This window comes from Phycodurus eques, chromosome 11 (genome assembly GCF_024500275.1).
Source record: "Phycodurus eques isolate BA_2022a chromosome 11, UOR_Pequ_1.1, whole genome shotgun sequence".
In the NCBI taxonomy this organism is placed as follows: domain Eukaryota; kingdom Metazoa; phylum Chordata; class Actinopteri; order Syngnathiformes; family Syngnathidae; genus Phycodurus; species Phycodurus eques.
In genome coordinates, this window is record NC_084535.1 from 11,677,157 (window position 1) to 11,690,634 (window position 13,478).

Consider the following 13,478-nt stretch of genomic DNA (forward strand, 5'->3'; position numbering starts at 1 on the left):
GAAAAGAACCATAAACAAACAAGCTCTCGTATTAGAGGAGTAAATGAGAGTTTTCCTTTTAGTAGGATGGAGACATTGAGATAATTTACGATGACTTTTAACCATTGGGTTATACATCGCGCAGTGCTGATGTATAGATCTTCCCCCTTTGTTTTCAGAGATAGTGCACAGGACACAGGGGTGCGTGATTACAAATTCAAAGTCTCTTATTCGGGTTACATTGTTGCCGGTGATGCTGATGTTGCCATGGCGACACCTTGTGCTATCACATTCCTGCGATGTTCCGGATTGCTTTGCTGGTTGAAAAGATTAAAGAAGCCTGAATGAAGCAGCTTCAGCTTCATTCAGGGTGCCTTGACTCAGAAGATACACAACAGGGACAGTAAAGTTCAATATCTCATTGCAGCTGCTTTACTCTGCCGAACTAACATAAACACGCTGTCAAAATAGGACTGTATGTACATGGTTTACAAACACACGAAGAGGAATTAGGGCCAAATAAAAATAAATTCTACTGCGAGAATAAAGGCATATAGTTACAGAAATAATGTTCAAATAAATGGATTTTAAAAGAGTAATAATCACAATATTGCAAGATTAAAGTGGTAATGTTACAAAAAGTCATATTCTTACAAAATAGTCATAATTTTATGAGCAATAGTCACAAGCATAGACTAGCTAAATGTTGAGATTTTCAAGTTACTCAGTATCATTGCTTCACGACAACGGCTAAAAATTTATTAATTAATAGTAATAGTAATAATAATAATAATAATAACTTAATAGCAAAATGTATTCTTGTCACAATTTTTTTTTCTTGAACTTCTTTGTCCTCTTATGATGTAATGTTGTTCTTGCTACAATACAACTTTATTTTTGTATAATTACTGTATAATAGTATGTAATAGTATGACTTTATTCTTGACTATGTTACATCACAACTTTATTCTCATAACCATTAGTATTTTACTCTCACAATGTTACAACTTAATTCTTGTAGCATTACACCTTGAGTCTAAAGCAAAGTAAATGTATTTATATAGCGCATTTCATACACAAGGTAACTCAATGTGCTTTACATGATTAAAATAATAATAAAGAAAACAGCTTATAAACATTTAAAACAAAGAGAGAAACAATTAAACAACATACAGGTCAAGAAATTTTATTTTTTTTAAAAATTAAATATCATTTAAAAGTGGAAATGCTCTAAAAAGCATGAGAAAAAAGAAGAGTTTAAAACCTGGACTTAAAAACATTCACAGTTTGGGCTGACGTCACTTCTGTTGGCAACTTATTCCATTTGTGTGCAGCATAATAGCTAAATGCTGCTTCAACATGTTTGCTTTGGACTCTGTGCTCCATGATTTGACCTGAGTCTGTCGATCTCAGAGCCCTACTGGGTTTATATGCCATTAGCATTTATTTCATGTATTCAGGACCTAAATCATTTATAGACCATTCTGATAACATTACAACTTTATTCTATTCTATTCTATTCTATTCTATTCTTCTCACTTTTTTTTAACTTTACAATTTTATTCTCATAAAATTAATACCTATGGCCAATCAAATGTTGTTGTTTTTTTTTACTGTTCTATCACTTACTTTTTTCTTTTGAATAATTATCCTTCTTCATAGAGCAGTAAGTCAGAATTTAAAAGCATTTTGTGAACGGCTTTAATAAGTATCAGTTTGTTATATTATATCATTATAATAATATTATCATCTGTTATCAGTTCTGGTAAATGTACCTGTACGTATGTTCTCTCTGTATTAGATGTTGATTTATGAGCAATAGCACCAGAATTCAATCAATTTGAGTTTGCTTTAGTGCAGTGGACGGATGTGAGTAATACAACTTCAGTCAATACGTCTCCTGTTGCTCGTCATTTCCCTCTAAATTGAAAACATTTTTACTTCATTCGTCATCTACTTTGGAGCCGATTATGTCCCACTGAGGCTAAATATTATAACTGGCTGGAAAAACAGGTCATGTGAAAATCGTTAATAACAACGGCATAATATACACTTTATATATCTGTGAGGTGCCTCTAAGGAGCAATGTAGCTGGACTGTATAAAAGGTTCTGTAGAGTTTAAAAATCAACGACTTTGTGAGTGACACTTAGTGATGGGATGCAACAATTTCCAGTGGAATAAAGTCAACAAGGTTTAACAGGAGCACAAAATGTGTTTGGGACCTCCATGTTCTCGCTTTCAACTTTTTTATGAATCAGATGTGTTTCTCAGTGATGGCAGATCTGACACTAACAGTACATATCTCATGCTGAGAAAACAAAGGTTGCATGGGGGAAGATAATACCAGTTTACATTGAGATAAAGACAGAGGTACAATCCCGTCAACGTGGCCGTTAATTGATCTGATGCGTTTTTCCACTATGGGGATAATGAATGCTTCTCCAAACTGGAGAACACATGATGTACATGTTAAACGGGAGTTCTCAGCAGGCAGCACAGCCCTGAATGACAGCATGAAATGTTCCAATACATTTGTCCTATTTTCTTCCTCTTTGGGCTCATACGGTTCGGCTGCATCTGCGATTGATCGGAATGTGTGTAACCCCCATACTTCCTGTTTGTTTGTTATGATTAGAGCATTGGCGTCACTGGCGTCAATAAGTCTTCAAGGCTTATTGATTTTGAATATGTGTAGACATTGGGGGATGGTTTTGGAGTTATAAAGTGGGGTTTTGAAATAACTGGTAATGCAGTACCCCCATAACGACACTCAACAGTAAATGAGAATCTGTACTATGGCTTTTACTGAAGACAATGTAAGACTCTATAGCACAAGTGTCAAACTGGTAGCCCGGGGGCCAGATCCGGCCTGCCACATCTTTTTATGTGGCCCGCAAAAGCAATTCAAAATTGCTCATTGTGTTCTGGTGTAATACCATTGAGATATTTGCAAGAATTTTTTTTTATTACCAATCCCCCTTTGAAAAGAAATGTAATAGTTGAACATTTTGTTTTTAAAAGGTTTCTAATTTCAAAACTGGCTATTCATCAATGTGTTGTGTATACTGTATGTAATTACAGTATAGGAGGTAATCTTTCGTTTCTATGGGTTCACAGTTGTAGCGGCCCTCCGAGGGAAGTCATAACTACGATGTGCCCAATGACAAAAATGAGTTTGACACACCTGCTCTATAGGGCTGTCAAAAAATAAATAAATCATTGTACTGTAGTACATTACACGACTTATTTTACTTAGGTAACTTTTTTTTGTGTCATTTTCATTGTACATGCAGTATTTTTTGTTAAGCCCCCCACCTCCCCCAAATAAATTATTATCACATTATTATGTTGTTATTATTGTTTTTTTTTTTTTTGGGGGGGGGGTCGCCTCTTTTCCAGAGGATACCTATTTACAGTATCAGAAATGTGTTGGTTTTGATAGCATGAAGCCAATGAAAAATATCTTCATTTTCAACAGCGAGCTAGTAAAAATGTATCCCTGGTCTATATGTGTGGTTTGTAAGACTTTAATGTCACGATTGGGATGATGGTGGTTGAATCATGGTTTTTCATGAATGATTACCACGATGCTGAAATATTTCAAACCAGCAAAATAACAGTCATCGTGGCCACATAGGCTGCAATTAGATATAGAAAAATGCTCCTTGCTTTCTGTCACCATATTGTTCGCTTTGTAAACACATCCTTTCAGAATGCAGATGCCAGTTATGACTTCAGCAGCAATGACCCGTATCCATTTCCACGCTACACTGATGACTGGTTCAACAGGTAGCTCACTCAACCGCCCTCTGTTTATACACACACACACACACACACACGCACGCATGTGCACGCACACACACACACAAACACACACACACACACACTATATGTTTTTGTATGCTTTCCCTAGAGTCCACCAGCTCTCTATTGATTTTCTCTCCACCTTGTTCCATTAGGACATAATAGTGCAGTATAAACAGAGCTATTGTCTGAACACAACACACTAGAAAGCACAATACTTGTTTTTGGTCCCGAGTTAAGGCTGATAAAGCAGACATGTTCGCTTACAGGCGACCTTGTAGTGCTTTATCCTGCTTGCCGTGTCCCAGTGATCCACTATGACGCGTGACAACAGCAAGAATACAAAGAAATATATTCAGGGATGTAGAAACGTGTGTGCCGGTTTTGTCAATGCAGCAGCTCTGAGACTGGCAGGCTAATCAGGCAGCTGTTATAAATAGCTTCCTGTCGGTGGCAAAGCATGCTGGGAGAAACGGGGTCATCTCTTGCAAGGTCCCTGTGGGAACTTGAGGGATGCAGGCGAGAGCAACGCATCACACAGTGTACACCGATATGGAGCGAGACAAGAGTAAGGGATGTCAGGCTGCTTAAGCGGAAAAAAAAAAGACACTGAACGAAACCAGTCGCATGTTCTCTGATTTAAATATTTAATTGCACATCTGCAATGCCCTTCAGGAAAGGTGCTACTTTAGTCCCACGTTGGGGAAATTACAGTTTTGCAACAGCAAAGAGTAGCAACACAATTTTAAAACAATCATGCCTACAAGGTTAAATTGACAATTCGATTGTTTTTGCACCCATGTGGCAGAATTTGCATTTTCATCTTGCCAGCGTAAAGCGAACTCATGGAATTGGATAACCTCATATAGGAATCAAGCATCTTTTCATGTCGATAACAATCCAATATACTTCGGATATCTTCCAAAACAACTGATCAGATATACACTGTGAGTGTGAAAATTGTTTATTGCATATCTGTTGTTGACCAATACTGGCCACTCATGCCAGAGTAGCATCTGCCCCATTTGCACACTGATTGAGGAGTATCTGCAACATTTGCACAATCAACATTGTCCCAGATTATCGCACTACTCGCTTGAAGTCTCGGCGGCCCTTGCACAATGGTCATTGCACCGGACTATTCCAATATTCGTCTTTCGAACTGCTCTAAGTGCTAGAGGACTCTGCATCTTTTTGCACAATTGTCAAAAATAAATAAATAAATAAATAAATGTACCGGCATTACCAGATAACTAGCAACCTTTTTTTGATTAGTGACTGTTTTTTGTCAATGTCTTTATGTCTCAAAAGTGTTCTCTGTCAATTGACTGTCTGTTGTCGTACTAGAGCGGCTCCAACTACCGGAGACAAATTCCTTGTGTGTTTTTTGGACATACTTGGCAAATAAAGATGATTCTGATTCTGATAGGACTATAAAATAATATGCTTATCAAAGATATACAGTTTACACGTCTGTGCTAAATCAAAATTACACCCAACGCAAGGACCATTAAATATGGTGAAGATATGCTACATTCAAGATGGATGGACCATTAAATAAGAAAAATAATTGCAGACGACAGCCAGCAAAGTAATGCCCATGTTACATGTTCTACATTTTTTTTCACCGTATAAAACCGTTCTTCAGCCTTAATATCATCGCGAGACATGCTTTTGTCATAAATACCACAAGGTTTCAGAATTACAGCTTACAGTCTTTTTCTAGCATCTGATTTTTGTAATCATAACGTTACCATGAAACAAGTGAGTGTGAACTGCAATGCACATGCGAGACCCTAGAAAGGCAGTTCAAGCACCAATTGTATTTTCACTCATGGAAGCAGCACTTCATCACCAAGTCGCAGAGTTACACTTGTCAATTACTGTAGAGTAGAATCTGTGTATTTGACGCTTGCAGCGGCCACATCGAGGTAGACAAATGATTAACTATTTGAAAACATGGATTAAATAGTATATTTTCTGTAATGTGTCCCTTTAAACCAGTGCCAGGAGGGTTATTCCAGGCCAAATAAAAAGGCTAATTTATAGTTGTCTATGTTGAATGCATATATCAAAACAGGGATATCAGATATGGGTCATGTAAATAGTCAAAATATCGATTATAGACACTAAATTGTAATTGGATGCTTAGAATTGCAATGTACATCCAGTTGAACGCACTTTATTTAAAATAGATTATAAACTAGCAAACCTGTCTTCTTCTATCCTAACTCAATGTGTTTGTCCTTCCTATCACCAGTCACGGCACACGGTGTGCCGGGGAAGTGTCGGCAGCAGCCAATAACAACATCTGCGGCGTGGGAGTCGCCTACAACTCCAAGGTGGCAGGTATGTGTCATTCATGATGTGGACGGTGAGAGGAATAACAACGAACAGGCTGCGATGTAAGCAAACAGCAATTGCGATAATGGTATGATAGTGCGACAGTTCAATGGCACGAAGAGGGTAACTGATGCTGAAAAACGATCTATTTGTCATGGAAAAATATTAAAGAAATTCAAGCATATACTGAACTTTTGGAACAGATGGATGAAGAATCCAGTTAGCTAAGCTCCATGTTTTAATTGCTAATCAGGTTTTCTTCTGTTTTCTTTCTGTTTTCTTGAAACTTTTTTTTTTTTTTCCTTTTGTCCTGTTCGGCTGTTAGGTACAGCAGAATGGAAGATCTGTATCTATTTTATGCCGCAACAGTTTTACTGTGTCACAGTGGAGTTTCTAAGCTTCCGCTGTAGTTTCTTAGTAATATAATTGCACTTTATTGAGAATCAGAGTCGATCAGTCGAACAGAAACAAAGACAAAAGACAAAGCACTAATTTTAAACAGGATGAGAGAAGTAAGTCATTACATTATCTACAACAATGAAACATTAGATATGAGTGTTGCATGGGGCTACAGTTCTACACCCTGTGAGGGAAGGACAGGACAAGATAGAACAGGACAAGGACAGGAAAAGAAGCATGCAGGACAAGGGTCGTGAACCCGACTGTACAACTGAAGTGTGGTGGGATTAAATATCTAAAGTATAAAAATCTACAGGACATTAAGTGAGGGGATACACAAACGATATGCATATTCATTAGTCATTTGTCATGAAATATGTGAAACATGGTCTTTAGGTGACACGGTACCATCTCAGACAGAAAAATACATTGTACGTGTTGGGGTGCAATGGTTTGTTACTGGCGTGCTACTCCTAAAAAATACTGCTTGTATACTCTTGAAACATAACTTTCACCGCTTGGGAACGTGCCTGAATCCTTTAGCTTGGGAAAAGTCCAATGATTAGGCATTTGGATTTGGGCGCCATTGATATTGTGATGTTCCACGAAGCTTATTTTCATTCAGCTGGTGTGAGAATCATTTCTCTCTCAATGCCCTATTCACGAACACCCTTTGATTGACTGGTGGCCAGTCCAGGGTATAGTTCTGTAGACGTGTGTTAGTCTTCAGTCAGCTGTGATCCTGAACAGAATGATCAGTGTAGGAAATGTGTATTGGCTCCTCTACTTATTTGACATATTTAAACAATACTGAAGACAAATCTAGCCAAGCATCCAAGCAGTATTAAGTGCCTTGGCACCACAGATCTCCTGCAGCCTACGTTTAATTTCTTGTTCACCTGCCAGGTATCAGGATGTTGGACCAGCCATTCATGACGGACATAATTGAGGCCTCATCCATCAGCCACATGCCTCAAGTCATTGACATCTACAGTGCCAGCTGGGGGCCCACTGATGACGGCAAGACTGTGGATGGACCCAGAGAGTTAACCCTTCAGGCTATGGCTGACGGTGTCAACAAAGTAAGCCGGCATCCCTTCTGTTGAACTGTAAGAGTGTTTTATACGTATATTACTTCCCTACACAGAGGAAGGATCTTTTAATTGTATTACAGGAGTGAATTGAGTTCCTCTCTTTTTTGATGCTTCAATCTGGAATACTCCCAGGAATATTGTTTTAATATGCACTGGATGTTTTTCTGGGTCTTCCGTGGTCTGTAGTGCATTCTTCCAGTTTCTGTGAGAAAGTGCTTACAGACTGAGCCATTGCTGCGCTCGTATATAATACATACTGTGGATTACTATACTTTTTTTACCCCCCGTTCCATACGTTTCACTTACATGCTTTAGGTACCCTCAACCAAATATTTCCTAATTGGAGACAGTTGGAAAGGACTCATTGAGTCTTGAATTGATTGACACATTTCCATGTGTGAAAGCGCGGTAACAATAATATATACCGTTGCATTGGATTCTGTGTGAAAGGCAGAGGCTGTTAAATGCCGGATCTCCTTGTATGGCTTTGATGGGCCAGTTTTTCAAAAACTGTGCGAAAGAGGCTAGTGTACCACTTGTTTTAGCCTCCCAAAGTGTCTGGAGTTGATTAGCTCAAGCATACTTCATAAAGGTTAAAACTCTAAGGGTCTGTCTATGTCGGCCTGTTTCCATCACACATTACATTCATATAAATTTATTTGAACCTATGCTGAATCTTCCTTACCTAAAAAGGCATTGGGTGTTCTTTTTTCCCCCCTGTAAATGGGAGGCAGATCTCATCCACGTGACTGTAGCCAGGCAAAGACCTCCACCTCCCTCTGAGAAAGACATGATACACACGCGCACAGACTGTTGCCATGCTAACAGTGCCACTGCCTATTACTAGACTCATTAATCATCCCGGACCATTCGCAGGCAGGTGTAGCCCGCTCTAAAACGACCCAGCCTCTCTGGAGCTCAGTATGGACCAAGCTTGATGCATACTCTGATTGTTTATACGCGACTAATCAAGCAGCCACTCTGCCACCTCAATTCAAAGAATCACTGCAAGAACACAATGTGTAAAAAAAAAAAAGAAGAAGACATTTCCCAGTGGTTTGTTGAGTATTGTGATGAGGGTGGAGATATTGGATTGGCGTTCAAAATTACAATCAATGTTAAGATTATGTAAAAATGCATAGAGCATTTTAAATAGTTGTCACCCATGAGGCAGAATGTGTCATAGATTTATCATATAAATCAGCTTGAGCTTCTTGCATATGTAATTAGTGGCTCTACATAATTCCCATTCTACATTCCACACAAGACGCCCCACTAATCAAACTCAGAACTCCTCAATTCACTGGTGTCGATCCAGGGGCGAGGAGGCAAAGGCAGCATCTACGTGTGGGCATCGGGAGACGGCGGTAGCTATGACGACTGCAATTGCGATGGTTACGCCTCGAGTATGTGGACCATTTCCATCAACTCGGCCATCAACGACGGACGCACAGCCCTCTACGACGAGAGCTGCTCCTCCACGCTGGCGTCCACCTTCAGCAACGGACGCAAGAGGAACCCAGAGGCTGGCGTCGTGAGTGTTTATGATGAAGTATACACATACAGTGACCGCAAACATGAACACATATTGTGCCCACATGCAACAGTGAATATTTATTTGTGAGTAGTGTCAGTGAGTTTACTAATGTTGAATTGCTGGGGATTCACGCTATATTAGTCATTCAAACTGCTCTAAGTGCTAGAGGACTCTGCATCTTTTTGCACAATTGTCAAAAAAAAAAAAAAAATGTACCGGCATTACCAGATAACTAGCAACCCTTTAATGCTCAGTGACTGTTTTTTTTTTGTCAATGTCTTTCTGTCTCCAAGTCTTCTGTAAATTGACTGTCTGTTGTCGTACTAGAGCGGCTCCTACTACCGGAGACAAATTCCTTGTGTGTTTTTTGGACATACTTGGCAAATAAAGATGATTCTGATTCTGATAAGATTTAGAAACAACAATACAAACAATAATTTTCTCGTTAAAGTATGTACCAACTAGCACGACTAGTATGCCAGTGACCATGTTAATTTTTTGGGGTTGGTAACCTTTGTGCTACCATTTTGATATAGATTTTAAAATGGAATCTAAAATAATCCATCCATCCATCCATTTTCTGAGCCGCTTATCCTCACTAGGGTCACGGGCATGCTGGAGCCTATCCCAGCTGTCATCGGGCAGGAGGCGGGGTACACCCTGAACTGGTTGCCAGCCAATCGCAGGGCACATACAAACAGACAACCATTCGCACTCACATGCACACCTACGGGCAATTTAGAGTCTCCAATTTATGCATGTTTTTGGGATGTGGGAGGAAACCGGAGTGCCCGGAGAAAACCCACATAGGCATGGGGAGAACATGCAAACTCCACACAGGCGGGGACGGGGATTGAACCCGGGTCCTCAGAACTGTGAGGCTGACGCTCTAACCAGTCGTCCACCGTGCCGCCATCTAAAAAAATAACACATTATAAAAATAAATGTTTTACTCATAACTGAAAAAGTTATGCTTATAAAAAGCTACCTATTTACCGCGAGGCTTAATTGTATACATGCGAGTGTTTTAATTTTAATTTGCTAATGTTAGCATGCTAGCTGGCTACACTCACCTCTCAATACAATTTGGGAAGGACTACTTCTCAACATTAATCAAAAGTGATAATTCCACAAAAAAATATTTCAAATATTGCTTGTACTTGTTCTTAATATATAAAAAAGATCAGTTTTGAGTCATTTGTTGCATCACTGTAAGCTACTAGCGACTACTCATTTTTGTTTATGCTATAATTGTGAGCAACAACCCATTTAAATAACTGATTTAATAACTGACTGATTTAATAACTGATTTAAAGCTCGTACTATATTTATGAGTATGAATATTCAAGCAGAACATATATATATATATATATATATATATATATATATATATATATATATATATATATATATATATATATATATATATATATATATATATATATATATATATATATATATATATATATATGGGGCGGCGTGTCCGACTGGTTGGAGCGTCTACCTCACAGTTCTGAGGACCTGGGTTCAATCCCCAATCTCCCCGTGCCTGCGTGGGTTTTCTCCGGCCACTCCGGTTTCCTCCCACATCCCAAAAATGGATGCATGGTAGGTTAATTGACAACTCTAAATTGCCCGTAGATGTGAGTGGGAATGGTTCTTTGTTTGTATGTGCCCTGCGATTGGCTGCCAACCAGTTAAGGGTATACCCCGCCTCCTGCCCGATGATAGCTGGGATAGGCTCCGGCACGCCCGCGACCCTAGTGAGGAGAAGCGGCTCAGAAAATGGATGGATGGATGGATATATATATGGCGTTAGAAGTATTGACTGATTTTCCATTTTTCTCATATGTCAAATTATTTTCCCCGTGCACAAAGGCAGCAGTGTTTGTATTTGTGATTATGCAAATGACCGCGGGCTGTTGACAGAGTCAAGGTCTTCCCCCGGGTTTTCGCTCTAATTGCAGTCAGGCTGTTATTGCATCTAATTAAGCACCGAATGCCGCAAATAAAGGTTGAGTCAATGAATATTAACGTAACTTGTGTACTGGCAGGTTAATGGAACAGCGAACAACTTACATGTTGATCCTTTTATATCTCACAAAAGAACCCCAAATAATTTTTTTCCAGTTTTTCTACAAAGGCAGGTAACAAATGAAGCATGAGTGTTTCTTTTGCTCCCAATTTAGGCCACCACCGACCTCTATGGGAACTGCACGCTACGCCACTCAGGAACATCAGCAGCAGCTCCAGAGGCCGCTGGAGTGTTCGCTCTGGCTCTCGAGGCAAAGTATGGACTATCTTTTAACCCCTCTCATGTTCTGTCTTTATGTTGTTCACTGTCCTCATGTAGTCAACATGCCCTTGTGTATCTTACGTCTTACAGTTCTTGAGGTCGAAGGGCATACAGCCACTTTGCCATTTCCTGACTGTGGGTTATTTCTAGTTTGTCTGTTTATTTCTATTGTGCATGGTGGCGAGAGGAGAGGTCACACTGATTATATGACAGTACACCATTGCTCATGAGCAAGTCTTACAGTATTAGACATGGTGTATTTTTTTCTACTAGTTCTGTTTCTTTCTATTGTGCAAGGTGGCAGTTATCTTGAATAACTGGCGAGAGGAGTGATACATGAAGTACAGTATATGACAGTATAAATGACGCACATTCATGTATGTCTCGTGCCCTTCCCTCCCTGACCCAAAGGTTTATTCCTAGTCATTCTGTTCATTTCTATTGTGCATGTTGGCACTAATCATGAATAAGTGGCAACAGGAGTGATCATGACCCAAACATTGTGTGTACTTGTTCCCGTTTATTTTTTTCAACTTTATGGATGAATTCAAATCATTCTGTTTATGCAGTAATAACCTGACAGTACATATACTGTAATTATAGAGCATTCACATGTGATTTTGGGTGACCGAGTGCGTCATAGATAATTTTTTATTTTTGTGTATTATTTCTAGCGCCTGTGTATGACTGAGCAGCCGTAAGATTTTTTTCGACTCTAAAGTTTATTCTTCGTTGTTATGTTTTTTTTTCCTACGTTCTGGTAGTTTGTCTGGCAGTTCTGTTTATTTCTATTGTGCATGGTGGCAGTAATCATCAATAAATGGCAAGAGGAGCCATCACAATAATTGTTGGACAGGCACATACTGTGCATAGAGCACAAATGTATCTTTGTATGACCAAGCATACCTTAGCCTTTTTATTTTTGAAAGGTTTATTCCTAGTTGTTCTGTTTATTTCTAATTGTAGTAGGGCCTTTGTCCAATAAACAGGAAAAGTGTGGGTGTTGAACCCATGTAGAGTAATCTTCTGTCCTTGTCTAGTCAACTATCCTCATATAATCTTATTTCCGTATTAGTCAACTGTGGTCATGTAGTTTTGTCCTTTTACTGTGACCACTGGGTTCAGATAAGTTTCCATGGAACTAGTTCACGTTATTTACGTCCTTCCCAGTTGACTAAAGCAGATCAGGGACAAACATTTATTGCACACAATAATCTTTTCAGTCACAGAATTTATCTGCTTGCTTTATCTAATTTAAAAGCTAATTTAAGTCTTTCATGACGCAAAGTCGTCCAATCTCTGCGTCCTTTATTCAAGATTTCCCTCTATGTGACCTCCTTAAAAACATGAGTCAGTTGTTTACTTTCCAAAGAGACTTTTGCTAGTATTTATTTCCCATTTATTTACACCACTTGTACCACTGCCAGAGAGTGTTTCTGTGTGTGCTAGTGCTAAGGTCAGAAATAATTGATTTGGACTCATAGATACCAATAAAATGTTGAAAAATACACATAAATACTGTTAAGATCGTCAGTGCTTGTGTATTTTAAAGTATGTATTTCTGCACATGCACAAATGAAAGTAACTGGGACTTACAGTATGTGCTGTTGTTACTAAGCATAACTAATAAAAAAGTACAAACTGCAAAAGGTGATTTGCTGCAAATTTAACCTCCGGAGGAGAGCCTTTCCTTCCTCTCCGATGCTTACTTTGTCACGTGAAAGCGCTGACAAGAATCTAGCCCGCCATTAACAGACACCAGCTTAGCGTAGTTGTGCAAAGAAACCACTGTTTGCTCTGCACACATGATGATGATGTCGCTGTCGGGGGTGAGTGGCTGCTCTCGCCCTGTCAAAGTGTTTTTACGGGCCGAACACTTGAATAATGTGACGGTAGGAAAGCAAAGCAATTAGTTGCTGGGTGCGTCATCTACTTAAACCAAAGCAATGCCTACCGTGAATAAAACTTATTTTAAAAAATGGGTAATAACTGTAATTATCTCAGTTTATAAAGGCTACTATTCA

At 39.1% G+C, this 13,478-nt stretch overlaps 1 protein-coding gene across 1 annotated transcript in view; it reads left to right on the forward strand.

The window, feature by feature from the left end:
* The window catches only part of pcsk2 (proprotein convertase subtilisin/kexin type 2), a 35,489-nt gene that overhangs the window by 15,743 nt on the left and 6,268 nt on the right, over window positions 1-13,478 (forward strand). The window contains exons 6-10 of the mRNA XM_061689869.1: window positions 3,694-3,770; window positions 6,046-6,134; window positions 7,434-7,609; window positions 8,940-9,155; window positions 11,348-11,448. Coding sequence (XP_061545853.1) covers window positions 3,694-3,770; window positions 6,046-6,134; window positions 7,434-7,609; window positions 8,940-9,155; window positions 11,348-11,448 — 659 coding nt within the window. The remainder of the gene's footprint in view (window positions 1-3,693; window positions 3,771-6,045; window positions 6,135-7,433; window positions 7,610-8,939; window positions 9,156-11,347; window positions 11,449-13,478) is intronic.